The sequence below is a fragment of the Siphateles boraxobius genome, unplaced genomic scaffold, assembly GCF_051911475.1.
Source record: "Siphateles boraxobius isolate OS27281-9 unplaced genomic scaffold, OSU_SipBor_1 11, whole genome shotgun sequence".
NCBI lineage: Eukaryota > Metazoa > Chordata > Actinopteri > Cypriniformes > Leuciscidae > Siphateles > Siphateles boraxobius.
In genome coordinates this window covers 9,169,934-9,195,810 of record NW_027508711.1, presented here as the reverse complement: position 1 = coordinate 9,195,810, position 25,877 = coordinate 9,169,934, and the positions used below count along the sequence as shown (strand labels likewise).

Here is a 25,877-nt window from a genome sequence, read left to right as displayed (position 1 = left end):
TGGAGCGTCTGGCTCGGATCCTGGACATGCCCGTGTCTGCTGTTCCAGAGCCGGAGCCAGTGTCTCCTGTTCCAGAGCCGGAGACAGTATCTGCTGTTCCAGAGCAGATACTGAGGCAGAGCCTGTTCCAGAGCCGGAGGCAGAGCCAATGCCCGTTCCAGAGCCGGAGGCAGAGCCAATGCCCGTTCCAGAGCCAGAGGCAGAGCCAATGCCCGTTCCAGAGCCAGAGGCAGAGCCAATGCCCGTTCCAGAGCCAGAGGCAGAGCCAATGCCCGTTCCGGAGCCGGAGACAGAGCCAGTGCCCGTTCCGGAGCCGGAGGCAGAGCCAGTGCCCGTTCCGGAGCCGGAGGCAGAGCCAGTGCCCGTTCCGGAGCCGGAGGCAGAGCCAGTGCCCGTTCCGGAGCCGGAGGCAGAGCCAGTGCCCGTTCCGGAGCCGGAGGCAGAGCCAATGCCCGTTCCGGAGCCGGAGGCAGAGCCAATGCCCGTTCCGGAGCCGGAGGCAGAGCCAGTGCCCGTTCCGGAGCCGGAGGCAGAGCCAGTGCCCGTTCCAGAGCCGGAGGCAGAGCCAATGGCCGTTCCAGAGCCGGAGCCAGTGTCTGCTGTTCCAGAGCCGGAGACAGAGCCTGTGCTTGTTCCAGAGCCGGAGACAGAGCCTGTGCTTGTTCCAGAGCCGGAGGCAGAGCCAGTGCTTGTTCCAGAGCTGGAGGCAGAGCCAAGGCCTGTTCCAGAGCTGGAGCCAATGTCTGTTCCAGAGCCAGCGCCTGTTCCAGAGCCAGTGTTTGTTTCTGTGTTTGTGTTTGTTCTTGTGACTGTTACAGTTCTTGTGTCTGTTCCTGAGCCGGTGTCTGTTGTTCCTGAGCCGGAGGCAGAGCCAAGGCCTGTTCCAGAGCTGGAGCCAATGTCTATTCCAGAGCCAGCGCCTGTTCCAGCGCCAGAGCCAGTGTTTATTTCTGTGTTTGTGTTTGTTCATGTGACTGTTCCTGAGCCGGTGTCTGTTGTTCCTGAGCCGGTGTCTGTTGTTCCTGAGCCGGTGTCTGTTGTTCCTGAGCCGGTGTCTGTTGTTCCTGAGCCGGTGTCTGTTGTTCCTGAGCCGGTGTCTGTTGTTCCTGAGCCGGTGTCTGCTGTTCCTGAGGGACCCGATGGGTCTCCGCTTCGCCCTGGCCGCCCGATGGGTCTCTGCTTCGCCCTGGCCGCCCGATGGACTGTCTGCTTCGCCCTGGCCGCCCGATGGACTGTCTGCTTCGCCCTGGCCGCCCGATGGACTGTCTGCTTCGCCCTGGCCGCCCGATGGACTGTCTGCTTCGCCCTGGCCGCCCGATGGACTGTCTGCTTCGCCCTGGCCGCCCGATGGACTGTCTGCTTCGCCCTGGCCGCCCGATGGACTGTCTGCTTCGCCCTGGCCGCCCGATGGACTGTCTGCTTCGCCCTGGCCGCCCGATGGACTGTCTGATTGCCCTGGCCGCCCGATGGACTGTGTGCTTCGCCCTGGCCTCCCAGGACTAAGCGTTCTGTCCCGCCCTGTTCTGTCCCTCCCGTCCCGCCCTGGTCTGTCCCTCCCGTCCCGCCCTGGTCTGTCCCTCCCGTCCCCGCCCTGGTCTGTCCCTCCCGTCCCGCCCTGGTCTGTCCCGCCCGTCCCGCCCTGGTGTTTCCCTCCCGTCCCGCCCTGCCCTGGTCTTATGGAGCGTCTGGTAGCCGCTCCGTAGGGAGGGGGTAATGTCACATGCCTGTCCTGTCTTGTGTTGCACATGGGTGTTTTGTTATTGTGGGCCATGTGCTCTTGTCCTTGTCTGATCCCTCCCCCTCGTTACCTGATTATTGTTTGAGTTCTTCCACCTGTCCCCTCTTGATTTGTTCCCTTCTTAAGTCTCCTCTTGTTTGCAGTCTTTGTCGGATCGTTGTCTAATGTCTCCTGTTCCCCGTGATTCCCCGTTCCCCACTTCATGTTAAGGTTCAGTTGTTTCATTCTTATTTATTGTGTTTTTCCCCCTCGTGGGTTTTTGCTTTGTGTTTGTTTATTTTTGTAATAAATTACCATTCTCTGCATTTGAGTCCTCGCACCTTTTTTTATCTTGCACGTTCCGTGACAATGGGTCTATAATTACTAGGAGTTAAGATATCTGAATTTCCTTTTTTTAGTACAGGTTTCACTAGGGCCAATTTAAGATCACACGGAAAAATGCCAAGCTGTAGAGAGTGATTTACTATCTCAAGAGTATCATTAGATATTACATTAAAGATAGATTTAAAAAGAGAGGTAGGAATTGGATCAAGAGAACAAGTGGATGGTTTTAGTTCTGTTACTACCTTTCTCAAGGTCTCAACATCAACCAAAGTAAACCTTTCCATCTGGATAGTATTATATGCGCTAGGTAAAGGAGGGAACATCTTGTTTTTATTTTTGTTTGCCGAGCAGATTCCTGATCTAATATTTATAGCTTTATCTCTGAAGTAGCCAGCAAGCTCTTCACATTTGGAACTTGGTAACGCAGAACTGCAATCAATTTTGTGATTTATAAGTGAATCTATGGTACTAAATAAGAATCGCGGGTTATTAATATTTTCATTTATAAGGTTTGAAAAGTAAGCTTGCCGTGATTTTTGAACTTCTCTGTTATAGTTTTTAAGATTTTCAGTGAGTATATTTAGGTGTATTTCTAATTTAGTTTTAACCCTAGTTTCATTTCATTTGTTATAGTTTTTAAGATTTTCAGTGAGTATATTTAGGTGTATTTCTAATTTAGTCCTAACCCTAGTTTCTTTTCATTTTCATGGTCAAATCTGTCTTCCAAGGAATGACCTTATTATTAGTGTCCTTTTTTGTTTTAAGTGGAGCAACTGCATCAAGGGCTGTTCTCAATTTTTTATTAAACTCATCAACTAAGACATCACAGGATGATGGTAAAATATTATTTTTGTAAGTCATATAATGCATTGTAAAATTTTCTGCTACTTCAGAGGTAATAAAACGTTTTTTAACAATACGTTCAGTTGTATTAGGCACAGAAGGATCAATACTATTAAAGAAAACACAAAAATGATCGGATAGTGCAAGATCAACAACAGAAGTTATATTGATATTTAATCCATATGCTATGACTAAATCCAATGTGTGACCATGCTTGTGGGTCGGTATGTTTACATGTTGTTTAAACGACATACATTCTAGCAGTTCCAAGAATTCATTTGCTCTGATATCTGACAAATTATCAACATGTATATTAAAATCCCCAGTTTAAATACAGTTGTCATAATTCATATGAATAACAGATAGCATGTCAGAGAAATCCTTTATGAAAGGAGATATAAGTAATTTTGGTGATCTGTATAGTGTCACTGCAAGAAGGCGCGGCTGGAAGTTTAAAATAATAGCATTATATTCAAAGGTAGAAAATGTACCAAGGTCTATATCCCTTCCCTTTAGGGATTCTCTGTAGATTGCTGCAGTCCCTCCCCCTCTTTTTCCATTTCTAGTTGAAAATGAATAAGTAAAGTCGGGAGGACAGGTCTCAATCAGTGTGGCCGGTGCATCTGTGCTAAGCCATGTCTCAGTAAGAAACAAACAGTCCAGGTTATAATCACTAATGAGATCATTAATACAAAATGATTTGTTTGTTAATGCCCTTACATTAAAAAGAGCCATGTTAATTTCTGTTTGTTTTGTTTCCGTAAGTGATGATATGCTGGAAGTGGGAATTTTCAGTTGATTGTTCATATTTATTCCCACTGTGTTTTTCTTAGCAGTAGTGTAACAAACTGATATAATAGGTTTTATACAATTTACAGAAGTGTATTGGATAGGTAGTCACATTAAAATATGTTGTTCGATATGATGTGCAAGCATGTGAGAGCCCCTGTGATTTGGGTGCAGGCCATCCCACATAAAAAGTGCTGGACGTCCCCAAAACAGATCAAAATTATCTATAAAAATTACATTGAAATTTTCGCATGTCATTTTTAACCATGAGTTCAAGGAAAGCAGACGACTAAATTTTTCAATACCCCTTTTATAGGCAGGAAGTGGACCTGAGATAGCTATATTTTTCCCAGTATTAGTGAGAGAAACTAGCAGCGTTTTAAAATGTTCCTTTAAAATCTCAGATTCACGACATGAAGTGTCATTGCTACCAATGTGCACTATCACTGTGTTTGCATTTACGTGTTTCCCAAGCACGTCAGAGAGTTGTGTGTTTGTCCAGTACCTTAGCTCCGGGAAAACAGTGTACTGATGCTTTACTTCCGTGGGAAGGGAACGAAAGTCCCCGGATGATAGAATCCCCAATCACCACAGTAGAGACAGGCGATGGCAGTGAAAGTGCAGGAGATGTAGGGATTTGGTCATAAACAGGAGGTGAGTCATGAATCAACACCTCAAAACGATTCGCTAGTTTTAAGTCCTGAAGTGGCCGCGTTCCACATATTCCTAGTTTTCCTCCGCCATTCACCCGTTTCCATTTATATTCCCTTGAGCATGGTGTTGAGCAGGAATCTGTTGAGCTTCTCACTGCCGGCACAGTGGCGTTGGAGATCAGTGGTGGTAAAAGTTCCTCTGCCGATGTACCCTCTTGAACTGGGAGAGTTGATGCGAGAAGTGCCGAGTTTTGTACACCCATGTCAGCGGATCCAATTAATACAGTAGAGTTAAAAGTATCTTGTATTTTTGAAGCTTCTTTTAAAACGGCGTTTAGCTCAGTCATTCGCCGGAGTTTCATGTGCACGTCGATTAGTTTATCTTGTAATTCTTTAATTTGGTTACATTTGGAGCAAATAAAATTTTGCACAAAATCCTCTGCACTAGTGATTAAAAACATCTCACAAAGTTCACATTTTTGTGTGAAGCCCTGCTTACTGACCTCTACATCCCTCCTGCTGCTGAGACCCAACCACAATCTCACAATCTCTCCGCAGCCCAACCATATAATGGAACAGCAGTTGAACTCCCTCTACGTAGGCCTTCCGCCCCAGTCAGTTGGGGGTCTGGGAGGTCAGGTTCGACTAAGTGGGGAACTTGACTGGAGCGGTAACTTTGGTGTTACTGGCTGGTTGAAGCGAGCACACAGGAAGTAACCGGCTCTACACGTAGGCTATAAAACCTAGCGAAAGTTTTAGGTGTCGCCCAGCCCGCAGCTCTACAGATGTCTGTCAGCGAAGCGCTGTGTGCCAGCGCCCAAGAAAAAGCGACACTCCTAGTGGAGTGGCCTCTCAACCCGGGCAAACATGGCACGTCTTGGTCTTCGTAAGCCAAGAAGATGGCATCCACTTTCCAGTAGGTCATCCTCTGCTTGGAGACAGCCTTTCCCTTCTACTAGCCTCCGTAACAGACGAAGAGCTGATCTGAGGTCCTAAAGCTTTGCGTTCTGTCCATGTATAGGTGCAGAGCGCGAACGGGACAGAGAAAAGCCAGGGCTGGGTCTGCCTCCGAAGGCAGCGCTTGCAGGTTCACCACCTGGTCCCGGAAGGGAGTTGTGGGAACCTTGGGCACGTATCTTGGGTACCTTGGGTATCAGGAGCACGTGAGATTTAGCCGGGCCGAATTCTAGACACGATTCGTCGACCGAAAATGCATGCAGGTCCCCTACCCTCTGGATGGAGGCCAATGCAACCAGGAGTACTGTTTTACAGGACAGAATTTTTAACTCCGCTGACTGCAAAGGCTCAAAGGGTGGTCTCTGAAGTGCCGAAAGGACCAGTTTTGCTTCAAAACTATGTGAAAATCATCCTGCATACTCATTTATATAAGACAATATATTGATTTAAAATTTGTTTGACGTGTTTTGTGTGAGAAAGCTTTATGCGAGGAGGTGTGAATCTCTCATTAATATGAATGCATTTTACACCTGAGAAAGACAAAGACCCTCCCCTAATGCCCCTATCAGGTGCTATCAGGCCCGATCATTATGAGGAGCCTTGCACAAAGAATGAGGAGAAATTAAAAAAAGAATGGCTTTTAGATTGTCTGGATTTATTTACAACACAACATAATCCAAAGATACACAACAAAGGACAAAAAGCACATTAGTAAACACACTGATCTAAAGACAAAGACTTAAACAGTCACACACCATAGTAGCCTACATACCTGTCATTTCCAAGGTGTTTGACTTTTCATTTTACCATGTTCATGTACAGAGACTCATGTGAATGTTGAAGTCAGCAGGACTCATCCAGTGGCATCTGGTCCCTTTCTAAAAAATAAATAAATAAACAACTGTAAACATGTTGATATCAAGACAAACTATAGGGCTGCACGATTCTGGGAATACATTTCAGATTTTTCACTCACACATATATATATATACACACACACACACACACACACACACACACAGTCACTGCCGTTCAAAAGTTTGGGGTCGGTATGATTTTTAATGTTTTTTAAAAGAAGTCTCTTCTGCTCACAAAGGCTGCATTTATTTGATTAATACAAAACAAAACAAACCCAGTAATATTGTGAAATAATATTTCAATGTAAATCAGCTGTTTTCTATGTAAATATATAGTAAAGTGTAATTTATTCCTGTGATCAAAGCTGAATTTTCAGCATCATTACTCCAGTCTTCAGTGTCACATGATCCTTCAGAAATCAGTATAATATGATGATTTGATGCTCAAGAAACATTTTTCATTATCATCAATGTTGAAAACAGTTATTTACATTTTTATTTCAGGATTCTTTGATGAATAGAAAGTTCAAAAGAACAGCATTTATCTGAAAAATAATCTTTTGTAACATTAAACACCACCGTTCAAAACTTTGGGGTCAGTAAGAATTTTTATTTTATTTTTTGGGGGAAATAAATAAAATGGATCAATACTTTTATTCAAGGAGAAATTAAATTGATAAAAAGTGACAGTAAAGACATTTATAATGTTACAAAAGATTCTATTTCAAATAAATGCTGTTGTTTTTAACTTTATGTTCATCAAATAATTAAAAGAAAAAGGTACACAACTGTTTTCAACATTGATAATAATTATAAATGTTTCTTGAGCATCACATCATCATATTATACTGATTTCTGAAGGATCATGTGACACTGAAGACTGGAGTAATGATGCTGAAAATTCAGCTTTGATTACAGGAATAAATTACGCTTTTTACTATATATTCACATAGAAAACAGCTGTTTTACATTGAAATAATATTTCACAATATTACTAGGTTTGTTTTGTATTTTTAATCAAATAAATACAGCCTTGGTGAGCATAAGTGACTTATTTTAAAAACATGAAAAATCTTACCGACCCCAAACTTTTGAACAGCAGTGCATATATGTATATGTATTTTGTAAATATATATACAAACACCTAGTTTGTTGTGCCTTGTATATTGGCATGTGTAGGGCTGCATAAAATAATAACAATAGCGTAGATAGCAGACAGCCTATAAATCGTTAAAAATTAACACTTCAGTAACACTACACTAGACAAACATATATTGTTTGTCATATGTTACTTCAAATATTTCTATTTGTTAAGAAATGAGATGAGTTTGGCGTGAAGCCTAATGTGTGGCGTGTTTTGCTTTTCAAACACACAGCGTGAATCAGACCCAAACTCAGCGCATGCAGCGATCGAGCCGCTCCAAACTATGATCCATTATTGTTACATTATACATCTACGTTTGAGCAGATATCCACAAACACAGTATTTAACAGTAAACACAGGTCTAAACATTAAAATATTCACCATAGAATAAACACTCATACTAGCATACTTGTATCTCATTTCATAACATTTTAGGCTGGCACCAGTTTAGTAGCTACAATGTAAAGTTTATGCAACAATAAAACACTTACTATTATGTCTCTTACCTTAAAAATTGTTCTCATAATCAAAATGTCTTCTTCTGAGGTAAATCCAAGGTAAATCCACAGCACAAACAGTCTTCCAAACTGATGAAAAGTAGAGAAATACTGGAGTCGCTGATTCTTTGTTTAGAGCTGATGAGGGCGTTAACAGCTCTGCGTTCCTTCACAAGGATCATTTGAATGAGAACAGCTCGCGCCCGTGGGGGTGTGGTCAAATTAAAGTTAATGAGCTCGGGCTGGAGAAACTGTACATGTCGTTGCTTTCATACGGATTTCTTAAACCGAGAATATTTGTTTGTGATATGATTTACTTCGTTTAAAAAAGGAGACTTCAAGCTTTGTAAAGCTATTACTTTCATGTGTGGGTGGCAAGTATTGGCTGAGTTACAGATCATTTTCTGTCGCGTTTCAGAATGAACTTCATATTGAGAGAGAAGACAGAACGTGCATCATGTTTTTTTTCTTTATTTTACGAAAAACACAACTTTTTGTTTTTATTATTAGTGTACACAAAAAAGAAGACATTTAACAGTTTTTAATGATGTATAACATTTGCCTGTAAGACAAAAATCGACTGAGTTATTTAAGTTTCTTTTGCACTGATAAGAAAAGGCGATAGCCGACTCCAGGGGGTTAAGCAGGTCCCGAATATAAATGGCACGCAACGACCTCAGATGCTTCTGACTCCAAAGGAGGAGATGGCGGGCGAGTTGTGACATGCAGCGGGAACGCGCCACTCATTCGCCAGTTGGAGGACCGGGCGGAGAATCTTTTGTTTCCTTTTGTTTTTGTTCCGTCACTGGTGTCTGGGAGCCTAGCTAGAGTTTCCCAGCCTGTCTCGCTGGCTCATCCGTACTATCAGACTCGGATTATGTGATTCAGTTCGCCCGGCGTCCCCCAGCTTTCAGGGGCATTCAGTTCACCCTTGTTCTGGCGGACAATGCCCCTATGCTCAGGGCAGAGATTGCAGTCCTACTGGCGAAGGACGCGACCGAGCCGGTCCCTTCAGCTGATATGAAGACCGGCTTCTACAGCCTGTACTTCATTATACCCAAGAAAGGCGGTGGGTTACGACCAATCTTGGACCTGCGTGTCCTGAACCGGTTCCTTCACAGGCTACTGTTCAAGATGCTTACGCAGAAATGTATTTTGAAAGTGCATCCATCCCCAAGATTGGTTTGCAGCGATCGACCTGAAGGACGCTTTCATGTCTCGATTCTCCCTCGACACAGACGCTTCTTTGCTTTGCGTTCGAGGAGCGGGCATATCAGTACTAAGTCTTACCCTTCGGGCTGGCCTTGTCGCCCTGTGTCTTCACGAACTTCACAGAGGCAGCCATTTCTCCCATGTGAGAGCGTGGTGTTTGTATCCTCAACTACCTCGACGACTGGCTTATCCTGGCCCAGTCGAGAGAGCAGTTGTGCGAACACAGGGACATGGTGCTCAGTCACCTTATTCATAAAAGCTGCCTCAGAGTGCTGAATGCCCAAACACGAGAAGCAACTATTGTGGCCGTCTGCTGACGCAAGGGAACGACCGCATTCAGAAATGCACAGGCGGAATGACATCTTGAAAAGGATGCAGTGTCACGCCTAGGGATGGGTATCGTTAAGGTTTTAACGGTATTTCAACTCTTACCAATACTGCTTATCGATCCGGTACTTTAACGGTATTCTTATCGGTTATATATATATTTATATATATTAAACAAAGATAAACAATAGATAATCAAAAGATAAACAGTTAAACAAAGATACACATTATATAGGTGTGCTACAGAGTGCTTTAATTTCAGGAAGGTCTACTAACATTATTATTCAGGTATGGTCTAAAAAGAAATATAATAAAGTAATCAAAAATGTAAAATAACACTGCATAGTTTATCATAGATAGATTAATGTTTATTAAAGCTGAAGTTATTCATTCAAGAGCTGTGAGTGATTTTCTCTTTGCCTTTTGTTGTTTGATTCGCAGTTGTGGCACAATCGTCAGCATGTTTATTAGACTGCTTCCCCTTTAAGACCCACAGTAGTGCAGATCTACTGATGCACCATATTTTTTCCGAATGATTTCCATAACTACGTCCATTTAGAAGTGAATCTCCAAGCCGGTCATTTTGACATATTTTTGTGTACATTTGCTCGTTTAGACGCGCACATGAAACCCATGGGGCGCGTGATACGATTCATGCACGCCAACGTTCATTGGCTCGTTCTGTAGACACTCAAAGATGATAGGGCATAATAATCACATAATAATCACATAATACAATCAGAAATAAAGACACAATAATCACAAATACACTTATATTGCTGTAAATGACTTTTTATGAATGAATGGCTTGCTCTAACTGTTGCTCTGGTCTTTGTCAACAACACACACTTTTGCACCACCTGCTGGTGAGAATGACTAACAGCAGATGGAGATTATGCTCTGTAATCTACTTCTTTTTCTGCAGTTCCTGGATGTCAATGTTAAATTATCCTGTCGAATTTGAACCACTGAATTTGTGGAAGCGAATTTGCAAAGCGAAATAAAATGGACCAAAAATTGCCTGTTGAATATTATAGGTTGTATTTTAAAACAGTTTGAATATTTTGGAAGTGAAATATGAAAGGTGAATATGGATTATTGAATTTTTAATAATGAAATGTTTGAAATGTTTTGAATTGAAATATTCACAGCTTAAATATTCAACAATGTTGAATTTCAGCCCATAAAAAAGCAAGTCCTAAAAATATAATGCATTAAAATGCAAGCATGCAATGCAAGTAGTGCAAATCAACAGTTATTTTTGTTTCAAAAACATTTGGCATTATTTTACTTCCATACAATTAAAACATGTATTTGAAGGGTTTTCTAGGTGCACAGGTATTTTCAATGGTATGACCCTTTACAGGGGCGGCCAAAATTACAATCAGAAGCATAGCTTATTTAAATTCAATGAAAATACCAAAACGTTAGCCATGCTGATTCAACACACAATTAATAAGCGGCAGTGAGCGAGCGGCAAAGCGTTTTATCATTGTTAAAATAGTCCAAGTGACTACAGTGGCTCAATCCTAAGTTTATCAAACGACAAGAATACTTTTTGTACTACTCTGTGGGCCTCAAATCAGTTCACTAGTTTAACAGCGTAAGCTTCTGTTGTTGTACGTCACACACATCACACACATGACCAGCGTCGGCCAATAGTGAGCCTACGTGTGACGTAGCTCTACGCAATCACACTACGTTAACTGACTAGAGGCCCACAGAGAAGGAAATGAATAGTTGAAATAAAGTCGTTATTTTTGTTTGTTTTTGCGCACAAAGTATTCTCGTCACTTGATAAACTTAAGATTGAGCCACTGTTGTCACTTGGACTATTTTAACAATGTCTTTAATAACTTTTCGGGGCTGGCAAGTGTCAATCACTTAGAAGCCTATGGAGGAGTGATCCAGCTCTCAGATTTAATCAAAAATATCTCAATTCGTGTTCCGAAGATGAACGAAGGTCTTAGGGGGTTGGAACAACATGAGGGTGAGTAAATACTGACAGAATTTTCATTTTTGGGTGAACAATCCCTTTAAGGGGACCATTACTATAGGACGTACTAGTGTTGTCAGGGTTGTTCGGTACCAAGTCGGTACAGAAATTAAAAAAATGTGACGATACCAGCATTTCTGTATTAGTGGTAGTACCGGGTATATTCAGTACCCACTAATAGGCAGCCGCTTTCAGTAACTTCCATGTTTATCTAAGCACAGGGCTCCAGACTAACCTGCTTATTTTTGTGTGAATGAATGACAGGCACAGATGCGCTGTTTCGTTTAGCACAAACACATACACTAAAGCACGCGTGACGCTCGCTGTGTTTTCAGCCTCTGCCACTATGAAGACATGAATGCATGAACTTCATCTTCAATGCCGCTCTGAGCATGAGCATTTTACCGTTTCATTTGAGAAAAAAACTATCGTTGTATCATAAACACACAGAAAGTCAAAGGGTTTGACTCTTCACAGCAACCTGTTAAAATAAAAGTTCTGTTTAATTTGAAGAAATCGATAGAAATATATTAGGCTTCTGGTGTACAGTAGATTTAGCAATGTCTCAATGTAATAATAATAATAATAATAATTGATGTTGTAATCAATTGGTTGTAATCATCCAATGATGTTGGAAATAATGATATTATATTATATTATATTATATTATATTATATTATATTATATTATATTATAGACTCTAATTTCCTTCATTGTATTGAATGGCTTCTCACGTCCTGCTGATCCGCAGATGTTATGGAGGGGAAGACGGCCTTACTCCTGGAAATGAGCCAGTGGAACTCTAATGACCTGGTGGAGCAGATTGAAACACTGGGACACCTCGAGCACTCCAGAGGTAAAAGCACCAGGGTCTCCTGAAGACATCTCTCCTACATGTTTTTGTATCATGAACACATTATATTCATCCTTTAAGGTTCTTTAAGGCTGAATTTACCAGGAGTGGCTTGATGATGGGATTTTACGGCTCATTCATTTTAATACATTTCAACTGACAAGTAAAATTGCTGTGAAAACCGTGGATAATCTAAATGCTGCTCCTCCCTAATTAGTTTACCTTATACCCTTAACAGCAGTTTCCACTGCAAACAGCTCGTTTGGTGTCTAACTTAAAGTGGGGAATTTCAGTGAAGGGAGAATCAACAGTGACTAATGCCACAGATGCAGCGTAATCACTGTTTTGGTTCTCTAAGCTATATTAATACCTCAGGACACGCAGTAACTCTACAGCACTATATAACTTTTGTGCAAAATTAACTCCCTTTAGAGAGATACCCTAATGCTGCATGGGAGAATTAGAGTTTCTGTAATGCTGCACGACAGCTGCTTTTAAATGATGAGAAATAGGCAGCTCACTTTTTGACACTCATTTTAGAAAAAATGTGTTTCATCAGACTGCGAAACAGTACCAAGACCAATAAGACCTCATAAATGGTGCAGCATGATTGAGTGACCAATCAGAGTTTCTCAGCCACAAACAATGAGTTAAATAGCAGTGTTTGCTTTAGTTGTGTTGAGATGTGAGAAAACGTCTCAGGTTACGTATGTAACCCTGGTTCCCTGAGAGGGAACGAGACGCTGCGTTGAGACGCGGTGGGAACGCTCTGCGTGATTGCGTCGTGAAGCACGTGTATAATCAGTCCAATGGAAGAGCGAGACGTCATAGGCGGTGACGTCATAGACCAGGAAGCTATAAAGCACACCAGAAAACAGACCGCGACAGCTTCTGAAAAAGCCTGAAGCAAGTTGATCAGGGCATGCAGGAAGTATGGCAGGAGAACGCGGCGTCTTGTTCCCTCTCAGGTAACCAGGGTTACATACGTAACCTGAGACGTTCCCTTTCAAGGGAACTCAAGCTGCGTTGAGACGCGGTGGGAACCCCATACCCACTACGCCATAAGACAAATGCCCGTTCTGTGTGAAGTCCTTGCGCACACTAGAAGCAAGCAACCTAGCCCCGGGAGTGGAGAGGTGTAGGTCATAAAATCTGACAAATGTATGAGGTGAGGACCAGCCTGCCGCATTACAAATATCCTGAAGGGAAACACCCGAAATTAAAGCCTAGAGGCAGCCATACTCCTTGTAGAATGGGCCTGAACAGCCACAGGTGAACGCTGTCCGGCCGCTTCATAAGCAAGTGAGATAGCCTCAACTACCCACTTGCTCATTATCTGTTTAGATGCAGGGCAACCTATCTTAGGTTACCCGAAGCAGACAAATAATTGTTCTGATAAACGCCACTGAGCAGCTCTGTGGAACTAAGCATCCAAAGCCCGGACAGGGCATAACAGATTTAAGATTTTCCTGATCTGGGGTATTAAAGGTGGAGGACAGAAGGCCTGGAGCACAAATGACCCGCACATTTAGTAGGGACCTAGAAATACATCCCGATCTGGGGTGAAGAAATACTACCACCACCAGGTGCAAATCCAAGTACGTGCAGGCCTCAGCCTCATGTACCACGGAGAAGACGAAATTAAGGATCTCTCCTCAGAGATAGCCCAGCAAAGAAACATTCATTACAGAAATCAAGTACTGTACCAACAGGGCAGAAATGAGATTCAGAAGGCGTTCTCTGCACCAGGAAGAGAACAGCATATTAGTCTTCTCGTGGAGGGAGCTCTAGACTGGAGTATGGTCTCCACGACCTCGGTCGAGAAACCTGAATCTATGAGCTGGGCCCCCTCAGAGGCCGAGCCCACAGTATCCACAACTCCAGAGCTCCCAGGAGCAAAGATATCGGGAAAAGCGTATAGGTGTAGTGGCAACCACACCTATTACATTACATCCAGTCCAAGCGGAGCTGGATGCGTGAGGGAGAACCACAAGGGCAATGCATTGTACAAGCGATGCGAAAGGTCGACTTGTAGTTTGACCGAAGTTCTCCCTAAGAAGCTCCACCACCTCGGGGTGAAGTCTCCATTCCCCGGGCCACAGCCCCTGCCTCAACAGGATATCTGCTCTGATATACGAGACCATCAGTGTGTTGTCCGGACCCTTCGCCGACCAACCACTCATGATTGCCCCCGACTTGTGAGGGAAACATCCGTCAATAGCATTATGCGTCGACAAGAAGCCCCCAACACTGGGCCTGGGCGAGGAACCAAGGTTCTTCCACATGACCGAGGCACGAAGGCATAGCCGCGTGACCTTGATCATGCGAATACGGATTTCCCCTCGGAGAAAACCCCTTGGTCCCGAGCCACCACTGCAGGGGTCTCATTCACAGAAGGCCAAAAGTAACTACGTTGGACGCAACTACCATGAGCCCCAGCCAAAGACCTTTCACCGAGCGGCCACTCGTGACCGCCCCCCATCCTGTGAGGGAAGCATCCGTCGATAGCGTGACGCGTCGACAAGAAGCACCCAGCACTGGGCCCTGGGTGAGGAACCAAGGTTTCTTCCACATGACCGAGGCACGAAGGCATAGCCGCGTGACCTTGATCATGCGAAAACGGATTTCCCCTCGGAGAAAACCCCTTGGTCCCGAGCCACCACTGCAGGGGTCTCATGTACAGAAGGCCAAAAGTAACTACGTTAGACGCAACTACCATGAGCCCCAAAAGTCTCAGAGACTGTTTGCAGTGAGTGACTGACCTAGTTTTACATTCTTTACGGCTGTGAGAATCGCAGAAATACGTGCAGGAGACAGACGTGCTTGCATTGTTGTCGAATCCCATAATACACCTAGAAAGTGGTCCTCTGAGCTGGGAGGAGTACACTCTTTTTGGTGTTGAGCCGCAACCCCAACCTCCTTATGTGGGACAGAACGACATCTCGATGTTGAACTGCCAAAAGCTCGGACTGAGCTAAAATCAACCAATCATCGATATAATTTAATACGCGAATGCCCTGGAATCTCAGAGGAGCCAGAGCTGCATCCACGCATATTGTAAAAGGTGTGGGGTGATAACCTAGGCCGAATGGAAGAACCCGATACTGGTATGGTTCGCCCCTGAAAGCAAACCTCAGGAACCTCCTGTGATGAGGATGGATAGATAAGTAAGCGTCCTTTAAGTCTATTTTGACAAACCAGTCCTCGGACTGAATCTGTGACACAATCATATTTAGCGTAAGCATACTTTGAACTTAAGATTCTGAAACCTGCTGTTTAATTGACGCAGGTCTAGAGTAGGACGCAACCCCTCATCCTCTTTCGGAACAATGAAGTAATGGCAGTAAAACCCTGACTGTCTGCCGGGAGGAGGAACCCCTTCTACAGCTCCTTTTGCAGAAGTGTCAGTACTTCCTGCTCCATAACCAAAGCCTGCTCGGGGTCCACCACAGTGGGGAGGACCCCTAGAAATCTGGGGGGACAAGAACCGAATTCTGAACCCTTTTCTATAGTGTGCAGGACCCACCGAGAAATATGTGGCAGTAGTTTCCACTCTGCCAGAAATTCTACTAGGGGAACCAGTCTCTCAAGACTGGCCTCTGGATTTGGTTGAACAGTCACTACGGTGCCCTGAAGCGGCGAACCAACAGGGAACAACCGAACTGACCGTTCTACGACCCTCCTCGGAGGATCGTATGGGGACGCTGACACCTCGGTGCCCTGAACGGCGAACCGGCAGGGAACAACCGAACTGGCAGCGCTGCGACCCTCCTCAGAGAGTCGCACCCCAGAGGGCGCCGAGGAGAAACGATTTCTCAAAACCGTCCCTGCCCCGGAGGAGCCCTCAGAAGCTATATTAGAGATGACGACAGTCCTCAGATCTTGCCTCCCTTTAAATAACTTAGTTCCAACGACCCTCCTCGGAGGATCATTGGAAAAAGCAGGCACCTCGGCACCCTGAAGCGGCAAACCGGCAGGGAAACCGAACTGACTGCTCTACGACCCCCCTCGGAGGATCGTTTGGGGACACTGACACCTTGGTGTCCTTAACGGCGAACCGGCAGGAAAACCGAACTGGCAGCGCTGCGACCCTCCTCAGAGAGTCGCACCCCAGAGGGCGCCGAAGAGAAACAATTAGAGATAAAATAGTCCTCAGATCTTGCATATCTCTAACTGGCAAGACTGCTACCGCCACCCAAGTCCCCTTCGATTGTGGAGGAGCCCAAATGGCGATGCTCGTTCTTGCACTCTGTGCTGCGAGGAGCTTAGTAGACTGAGACTGCTCTGCCCAGCAGTCTCAGGAACATTAGATTGGTGAGGAAGAAACCTCTGGAACGCCGCTGAACGGTTTATTCCTAGTTTTTTTTTTAAAGCGGAGCGTCCAGAAGAACAGACATAATTTTATCTTATTTTTCTTTACTTTTAAATCAGAAAAACGTATATATATATATATAAATATATCACTCCGTGGCCACCAGCAGGAAAACAACCGAACTGGCCGTGCTGCGGCCCTCCTCAGAGAGTCGCCACCCAGAGGACGCAGAGGAGAAACGATTTCTCGAAACCGTCCCTCCCCAGTATAGTTTATCTGTTTTTGCACGACGCAATTCTCGAATAGCGTCAGTGCTGACAACCTCACATTCATCCATGTCTTTATAATTTACCCACCAGCGTTGCTGTGGCGAACAGGACTGCCGAGGGACGTGAGAGAACGGCGCGAGGCCGGTGGTGCGATTGCTAATGAGCAGCACCTGTGAAGCACACCGGTCTCGCATCTCTCACGGAGGAGCGGAAGCATAAAGGGGGAGCGACGACGTTGATGATCGAGAGAGGAACAGGCCTGTGTTTTAGTTGTGTTAGGTTTTTGTGTTTTATTTTAGCCAGCAGTCGTCCGCGAGGGGCTGCTGGCCGTTATGTTTATTTTGGGTAAGCCAGCAGTCGTCCGCTAGGGGCTGCTGGCGGTATTTTAGTTTTTTTATTTTATTTGAAATAAAGTATATATTGATTGTTCGCCGGTTCCCGCCTCCTTCTTCCCTGAACATTGCTGCAGTTGCCTACTAAAATTTTTTATTTAGATGGCTGGTGGGAAACGTCGGGGTTAAAAATGATGACGCCGACTCGGGAGAGAGAAAGCTAGCAAGCGTCTCTTTAACCCGAGGCACTGTCATACCATGATACTTAATACCCATAGCATTACTATAGTTAGACGTTGGGCATTAAACACATAAAATAGAAACCGACTTATTCCACGATCTGGACACCTCAGTGTGGTGTGGAGATAGGGAAAAAACGGCAGTCCCCGACGAGGAGGCTGAGATACAGAGTTTTTCTGTTTTTAGATTTATTTCATCTAATAAACTCTTTTTATTTTCACTCTCATAATGTTCAGCTGGCCAGAAAATATTTAACTAGCAACAGCACTAGATAAACCTCCTTTTAAAGCTCCTCTTTATTCAACAGAGTTATGAGCCTACTTATTTATTCATTTATTGAAAACTCAAACATCTGCCTTTTCTTAATATCTTTATTTGTTTTGTTCTCTTTTTCTAAACAAAACACTAACGATACCAATTCCTCGGAACTGGAAATCGCCAGCACTGGATCTGGCAGGTGAAAGCTGAGATAGGGCGGGGCCTGTCCCAACCCCCGCTGTCAGATCCGTTTGCGAACCCCAAAATGCGAGTTGCCGCCGTGCATCGGCAACAGCGGGACCCGCGCGGGGAGCGCGAACCGAACCGGCGGGGAACGCCCGGCGGGAGCGGAGCGTCCTCACGGACAGCTTCTCGCAATGCTCACAGTCAGCCCCCTCGAGAACTGACTGTGGCATGCTCCACTCCCAAATAGTAACAAAAAGCTGATGTGTGTCTCCCCATCCGTGATATAACGTGGGCAGGGAACAACACAAAAGCTGCTTGCTCTCTTTTGCCATAATATATATATATATTGCAACTTGACAGACAACAATAAATATGACAAGGACAGAATACACAGATCGCTTGCTGAAGGCAACAGAAGCTGTCGCGGTCTGTTTTCTGGTGTGCTTTATAGCTTCCTGGTCTATGACGTCACCGCCTATGACGTCTCGCTCTTCCATTGGACAGATTATACACGTGCTTCACGACGCAATCACGCAGAGCGTTCCCACCGCGTCTCAACGCAGCTCGAGTTCCCTTGAAAGGGAACAAGAGAACAGATTTATGGATGGCTTTGAGCAGTGTAGAAACTTAATATCATGTGGATTTGGTTATTTTGCTTTTCATGATGGTAAGGTCACAGATTATAAAGAGACAGGGAAAGAGATAGGACTGAGACAGACAGAGCGAGAGAGGATTACCGCTAACAATTATCCGTTTTCATTTCACAGTTTAGAAATCTGGAACATATTTTAGATTTAAAGAGAGCAGGGATGCATCTTGCCACTTAACTAAACCTTTTATTTATTCGTTTATTCATTTATTTCCACACCAGAGGATTTAAGCATGACCCAATTTATGAATTAAATAGATAGGATACAAGCTGAATTACCTTATTTAGAGCCCAACAAACAAAACTTGAGTCTTCTGGCATGAGAACCCACATTTCCGTTCAATTATACTGTGAATACAAACACACCTGAGCACAGTAGGCTTCAGAAAACACCGGTGACCTCTCACTAATTCACGAGTAGTGCACTGAAGCGAGTGAAAGTGGTAGCAAGAAGTAAAAAAGTCAGAGCTGTGGATCACATTTGAGCACTGGGACAAAACCAATAAAAGTTCTGAAAAATAAACAGAATGAGACTTTATTAGGTCAACAACTACCCAATTATTTGGCCAAGTTTGTGACACAAACTTTAGCCCCACCAACCCACAGACACAATAACACAGTAACACGGACAAAATTTTGGCACACTTCCTTGTGTTGGCCCATGCATCGGATATGTTGCAACCCACCTTTTTGCATACACCGTGGTCACATAAATAGCACAATGTATTTTTCAGCTTTTTTCCCCCCGATGGATAATATCTGACATCTTTATTATGCTTACTGGATGTGTTTGTGTGCTCAGGCTTTTGTTTTGATCCTGGTTTCTCCAGTGCTGTTATACTGTTCTGATTAAACAAGCTCATTTACATCTCCAGCAGTCTTCATCAGGCCATCACTGCTGGTGAAATGTAAAATCACAAATGTGAAACCATCTCCTCCAGAGCTAGAATAAATGTAATTATAACTAATTTTACAAATGAACTGTGATTATAATTTATGATGTACCAAACAAGCAGATAAAACTGTACACACTAGAGTAAAGTTTACTTTGATTATTGACTCAAGTATTAATATTAAATTTGCTATTTAGATTGTTCAGGGGGAGGACAGCGGTTCCACTGAAACTATTTCAGAGGCTCCTGGGGCATATGGCAGCCGCAGTAAATCCCCTCGAGTTATATGAGCAGCACACATCGGGTGGTAATCACACAGATCTGTCGCTGTTCTTTCAGCCAGTGGTCAGACCTTGCTTTTCTATAGGCAGGAGTTCCCCTAGAACAAGTGTCCAGTCATGTTGTTTTCTCAACAGATGCCTCCTGCACGGGCTAGGGTGCTGTATGCGATGGACTTACAGCCTCAGGCTCCTGGACAGGACCTTGACTGCAGTGGCATATCAATTGCATCGAGTGCTAGCAGTATTTTTTCAGACATTCTTGGGGGGAAAGCATGTCTTGGTCGGGACGAACAACACGTTTAATGTTGTGTATACAACAGTCAAGGTGGTCTACTCTCCGGTCGTATGTCACAACTCACCCGTCATCTCCTCCTATAGAGTCAGAAGCGACCAGCCGAAAGAATCATGCAGCCGACGAGCTCTCACGACAGCCCACATCCAGGCGAGAGTGGATGGTCCAGCTGATTTGCAATTGTTTCAGGACTGCCAGGTTTGCGTCTCAGGATACGTTTCACTGCCAGTTATTTTATTCCCTGACAGAGGGGACCCTCAGCACGGATGCACTGGCACACATCTGGCCTTGGTGCCTACGCAAGTACATGTTTCCCCCAATAAGACTGCTTGCACAGACACTGTGCAAGGTCAGGGAGGACAATGAGCAGGTCTTGATGGTTCAAGCAGGTCTTGACAGTCCCTTCCTGGAGGATTCCCCTGAGGAAAGACCTGTTTTCTCAGGGACCATTTGGCACCCGCGTCCAGACCTCTGGAACCCCCACATGTGGTCTCTTGATAGGACATGGAGGACTGAAGTGGCCTACCCCAAGCAGTGGTAGACACTATCACTTCATCTAGAGTCCCGCATTTTACGGGACTCTAGATGAAGAGTCTTTTTTTACGCATTGAAGTAGAGTATCTTAGTTGGTGTTCTACCTACAGTAAAGACCCCCGTAGAAGCCTGATCAAAGTTGTGCTTTCTTTCCTACAAGAAGAGGGAGAGCAAAGGCTGTCTCCCTTGTAACGAACGGAGACAAATCAGACAATAATCTTTAAAACTCACTCTGGGATCTATGGTCCCATCCCCCCAACAAGGGCAAGAAGGGTCTTGGTTACCATGACTACGATCAGATAAGTTGGTTTTATTGCTGTTAAAAATGTGGTCACGTGGAAAAAGCAGAGGCCATAGAACAGACCCACAGCCCTAAAACAGATTTTGCATTAATTTATAGACGAACTGATCAATAAATGAACATGCATCTCAGGAAATTGTGTGATAATTTAATGTCTTGTGTAGAGTCTTTTAATACTAGTATTATTATTTTTTTTATACTGTGTATTTTATAATAGAACCATTCATTAATGTAACCTCACCTATACCATGTTTGGTCTTTATAAATTGGTACTTTGAAATGATCGTGTATATAATATGTCGATAGCTGCGCAACATATTAGTATTACAAGAATCTTTCATAGTTTCTTCATCAGAAACCAATCCAGCTGCCCATGCAAATGAGCACGCTTGAAACAAAAGATCCATAAATCAAATTCTTCCGCTTGGAAATTCCACCTTTCTTATTGGTCGAGGCAAACCTTGGAGATGGGACCTTTCTCGGGCTTTAAATTGCATCTACACGAGCACTTCCCTCTCTTGGCCGTCTCGGGCCGTTCGGGGTGCTGTGCTGTTCTGAGTGGCCTCAGCAGGTCCCAGGGCAGCAGGCCTTGACTCACAACCAGCCATGTGCTCATGGAGAGAGATAGAAATTTCAACCAGAACAGAGTCGAACTAACCATGCAAGTTCATCATATCTTTTTCATCCAACAGAGAAGAAAACAATTGCAACTTCAACGTTTGACACTCACGGAACCATCAGTGCAACTTTTTCTGGAACAAGAAATGCTTTCACTGCAAAGGCCATGCAAGTAGACATGTAATGAGGTGCTCTTAAAATAATAAGCTGATGGTTCTTTTCAAGTTCAATTAATCTTTTCCATAGCTTCATTTTATTTCCAGTTTCATTCTGTCATTTACCATCTACCCATGTATGTTTAATTGTTTGTATGTTAGTTATGTGTTTGTAAGTTGCGCTCGATCAGGCCAATGGGGGTCGTCTGATCAGCACGGAAGGGCTCTGCGTGTTACTGTCTTTTCTCGCGGCAAAGTATTTTTGGTTAAATTCAATACATTTTGTCATATGTATTAACTCGTTATTTCATCTGACTTGAAAAGGGTTTTAATGATATCTGTGCAGCTTAAATGTCAGTGAATGTTTTACTATTCTTTTAAACTCTTGAATGAAAATAATGTCAAAGTCAATTAGAATGATCAAATATTACAATTAAATATGTCAGGTAAATGTATCATTACAATTTCATAATCAATTTAAAGATAATCAATCAATGCAAAACATCAAATGCTCAAAGAGGAAAATATTTACCCCGACAAGAAATACGTGAGGCAGAGAGACTCGACTCTCGACCTCACAGGCTGATCTGTATACAGAAAAAAGCTCCAAGCTCTCACTGCATTTCATTATATACCCAGACCTCCTTTCAAATCTAGACATGGTTCACAGTGGAAATTTACCTGCAAGTAACCATTTGCTAGCAGTGGAAATTTGCATTCAGTCAAATGGTCAGAAGGTGTTAACTCAAAGACACACCCTCCAGTGTGGAAGATATTTCTAAACTTCTTAAGAACTTTATTACCTTTTGGTTTACTTCTTTGGGAATGAGACATTTGTACCAGTCGCACTGAGACATTTCAAATAATACCAAACATGTATAAAACTCCATGATAATGATTCACATTAAACCATTTCGATTTTTGTGTGAGTTTGGGAGATCTCACCACGAGTAGGGGTCGAGGGAAAGAGATGTAAATTAGAATGATTCTGAAGGTGGTAATGGTAATTTCCTTTGTTCTCTCAGAGAGGAGGCTTCTCCTACATTCTTACAATTTTCCAGTCTTACATTTTCGTGAGTTTGTTAATAAAACTTGTGCACAATATGTATTTGGTTCTGACCCTTTGCTTGCAACAAAGTTTATTTTACGATCTTGATCTTGTTACATGCTCTAAGCGCTCTGTACGTGCTAAGAAATAATAATTTTTCTGTGGCCATGAAAGATACCCTTTTCTTAGAATAAATTAATTATCAACAGAGTTCTTTGGACGAACTGATTAATTGATTGTAATAATAATCTAGCCTCAGCAAGTTAATCCAGTTAGCTGACCCAAATATTCATAATTAATCATAAAAAGTGATGATTTATTATTAATATTTCTTCTTTGAGCTAACTCGTTGCACCCTCCACCTTAAATGTGTATGTGGCCGCTATCGCCACATCACGATGCAGTAGACGGTAAGTCTGTGGGGAAGCACGACCTGGTCATCAGGTTCCTGAAAGGCACCAGGAGACTGAATCCTCCTCGGCCTCCCCTCTTGGGACCTCTCTCTGGTCTTAATGGCCCTAAAGAGAGCCCTTACCTCTTACCTCTTTTGTAATGTCTTTCAGCCGTCTCTTTTTTTCTACAGTGTTTCTCCCCCCCCCCCCCCCCCCCCCATCATTAGTGGACACGCCCCTTACTGTTAAGTGTGTTGTGGTTCTTGGTCCGAACCACTTTCAATTGCGTTTCTCAGAAATCACTTGCTGCACCTTTAATTTGCGTGACTAGCTGTCCAGTTTTGAAAATACAAATATGTGAACTGAGCTTAGGGACTTTGACAGTGCTCTTGAGAGTGGGATATTGCTTAAATAGATGCATATATTAGAAATTGTCTTAATGTTTGTCTATAGCTATGGCTACCTATAAGTGCTGAGCTGACATGACTTTTTAATGGTGTTATTCAGTAAAATGAAGTTGGAGTTGGAGCTTAGGGAAAGACTTTTACATAAACAGCTTGTTTACAAGCAAAGGTTTCTTACATTATTTATTAATCCCCATTTTCTCTAGCCCCACACAGTGCCACAAACAGATGAAGATTGTCTTGCTGTTTTAATTCTGAGACAGTTTGGACACAGCCTCCAGCAGCGTGAGCAGTGATTCCTTTTGAGGTTGACATTGACTGGCAAAGAGCAATTGAGTACTGACAGAAAACCTTTAGTGCTCTTTAAAAAGGCTAAATATGGGCCAATCACAATATTAGTTAATATTATTTTACCTGCAGTTCTGCACCAGTTCAAATGAAATATTGTCCTCAAACGAGAGGACTATAATATAGGTTATTCTTGGGAGGAATTAGGATTTTAAGTTAAAATAAAAACAATTTTAAATATAGCTGCGAGCGGCCATTAGCGGGGCCAAGCGCAAGAAGAGGATAAGACATGCCAACATGGCTGGGAGTGTCAAATGACACTCTGCAGCAATGAGCAAGTAAAGACATTTAAAGATTAATATAGGAAAAATGGCTGAAAAATCATATGCATTACCTAAAAATATGATTTAATGGATTATCACTTTTGAACAATAGGAGGCGCAGTTACGAAATGTATGTGGTGTGGTCAGAGTGAGGTGACAATGACGCATACAAAGTTTGGTGTCAAAATGTCAAGGTATTGCAATAGATTTTGTCTATTGTCACAAATTTTTCTCACATAACTTTTAGTCGGCACGTTCTGGAGATAATACGATTAGATTTTGGTGAAAATCGGACAAACGGTCTAGGAGAAGTTTGAAAAAGTAGGTTTATATATCTGTCTAGCCCTGTGGTTCCGGAAATAAAACGCAAACAGATCCTCACCTCAACTACTCCTTTCTGCTACATGTTTCTAAAAGCTACAGATGTGAATTGAGAATTAAAGAGAATAATTATCCTACATTTCACACAACACTTCATAAATAGATAAGCAAAAATGTATGTTGTAATTTTCTCCCCAAACCAAGGTTCTTCTTAGAGAAATACGACTGTCCCATCAGTCATCAATAAGATGGATGGTTTTAGGTGGAAATTGCTGTAGAGCACCATTAAGTTCTCTCTGTCTCTCATTGACCACTAGAGAGCCTGTACAGGCTGCGGCATCCTCGATGTGCGCCACAGAGCAGTGTGGATGGTTTGGAAGACATGGAGGTTAGTCTTCATTACCTCTTCTAATTACATTGAATTATTCTTTCAGTTTTTACTCATTTCATCTCTTTCACCCTCCTGCAGAGAAAATGCAGGACACAATTACTCATCCTGGTGATTCATGGAGGTCATATCTTGGATTCTGGAGGTGGTGATCCTGGAGGGAAGGCGGGTGATGCTGCCACTTTGGCGTCCGTGTTGGAGCGTGTGGCTCGGGCACACTTCCAAGCGGCAGCAGACAGCATGCTGGTCAGACTGGTGCCCTGCACGCCCGTGTGTGCTGATGCCTTCTCCCTGGTCTCAAAGTAAGTAAAGATGTACAAAAATGTAAAGACTAAATATGCTAATTCTTCTTAATGATTATGTTCATGCTGAAAGACTCATGCTTAGCCTTGGATGGGTTTTCAATGTCAAGAATTACAAACTTTCACCTGGCAATTTAATGGTGCACCTAGTAATTTTACTCATATAAAGTGTCCAGTTTAGTACTGGTCGTTCACACCTCAGATTTGAACAAAAAAACTAAAGAAATTGTTGTGTAAAGCTGTGGAAAAGTGGGATTGTAGAAGGTGGGAAGAGGGGAGACAACAGCCAAAAAACGAATAAAATGTGAGCGGAGAAAAAACTAATAAACAACACTTGGAGGCACTTTAATATATTTAAAAAATATAATGACCATAAACTCACAAATATCTTATCATTAGAGCTTACTAGCAACTATCATGAAAAATTAAATATATTTTGATAAATTATTCTTAAAAATATCAACAATTAAGCATTATATCTTGGTCTATATGGTCTAAATGAAAAATTAGAAAGAACATTTAAAAGTTCAAATTATATTTTCATTACGTTTATGAGAACACCAAATAACAAACATCAGTTTAACAAAGAAAAAATAAAGGCACAGTTACTTGTTTGTCCATTCTTCTTAGAATTTTCAGTCTACATTATCTGTGTATCAGAATAATTCATCATGCAAGCACGTTCATGATCAGACATATCGCTCAGCCTTATTTGCAAATATATACTTTGAAGAAGACTTAAGAAATATGAGCACATACATATGAAATATGTCCATAAAAACATGCTTTATTGAACTTTATTCTTATACAAACCGACACTGTTTTAAGCAGTAATTAAAGTATTGAATGAGAATGTCTCTGAAATGTGTATTTGGCAAAACATTTATTTATTCCACTTCAG

General features: G+C 43.0%; 1 protein-coding gene across 2 annotated transcripts in view; it reads left to right on the top strand.

The window, feature by feature from the left end:
• The window catches only part of plrdgb (PITP-less RdgB-like protein), a 156,631-nt gene that overhangs the window by 72,390 nt on the left and 58,364 nt on the right, over positions 1 to 25,877 (top strand). For both annotated transcript variants that reach the window (XM_077195253.1, XM_077195245.1), the window contains exons 3-5: positions 12,089 to 12,193; positions 24,604 to 24,674; positions 24,756 to 24,976. In XM_077195253.1, the coding sequence (XP_077051368.1) occupies positions 12,089 to 12,193; positions 24,604 to 24,674; positions 24,756 to 24,976 (397 nt within the window). The remainder of the gene's footprint in view (positions 1 to 12,088; positions 12,194 to 24,603; positions 24,675 to 24,755; positions 24,977 to 25,877) is intronic.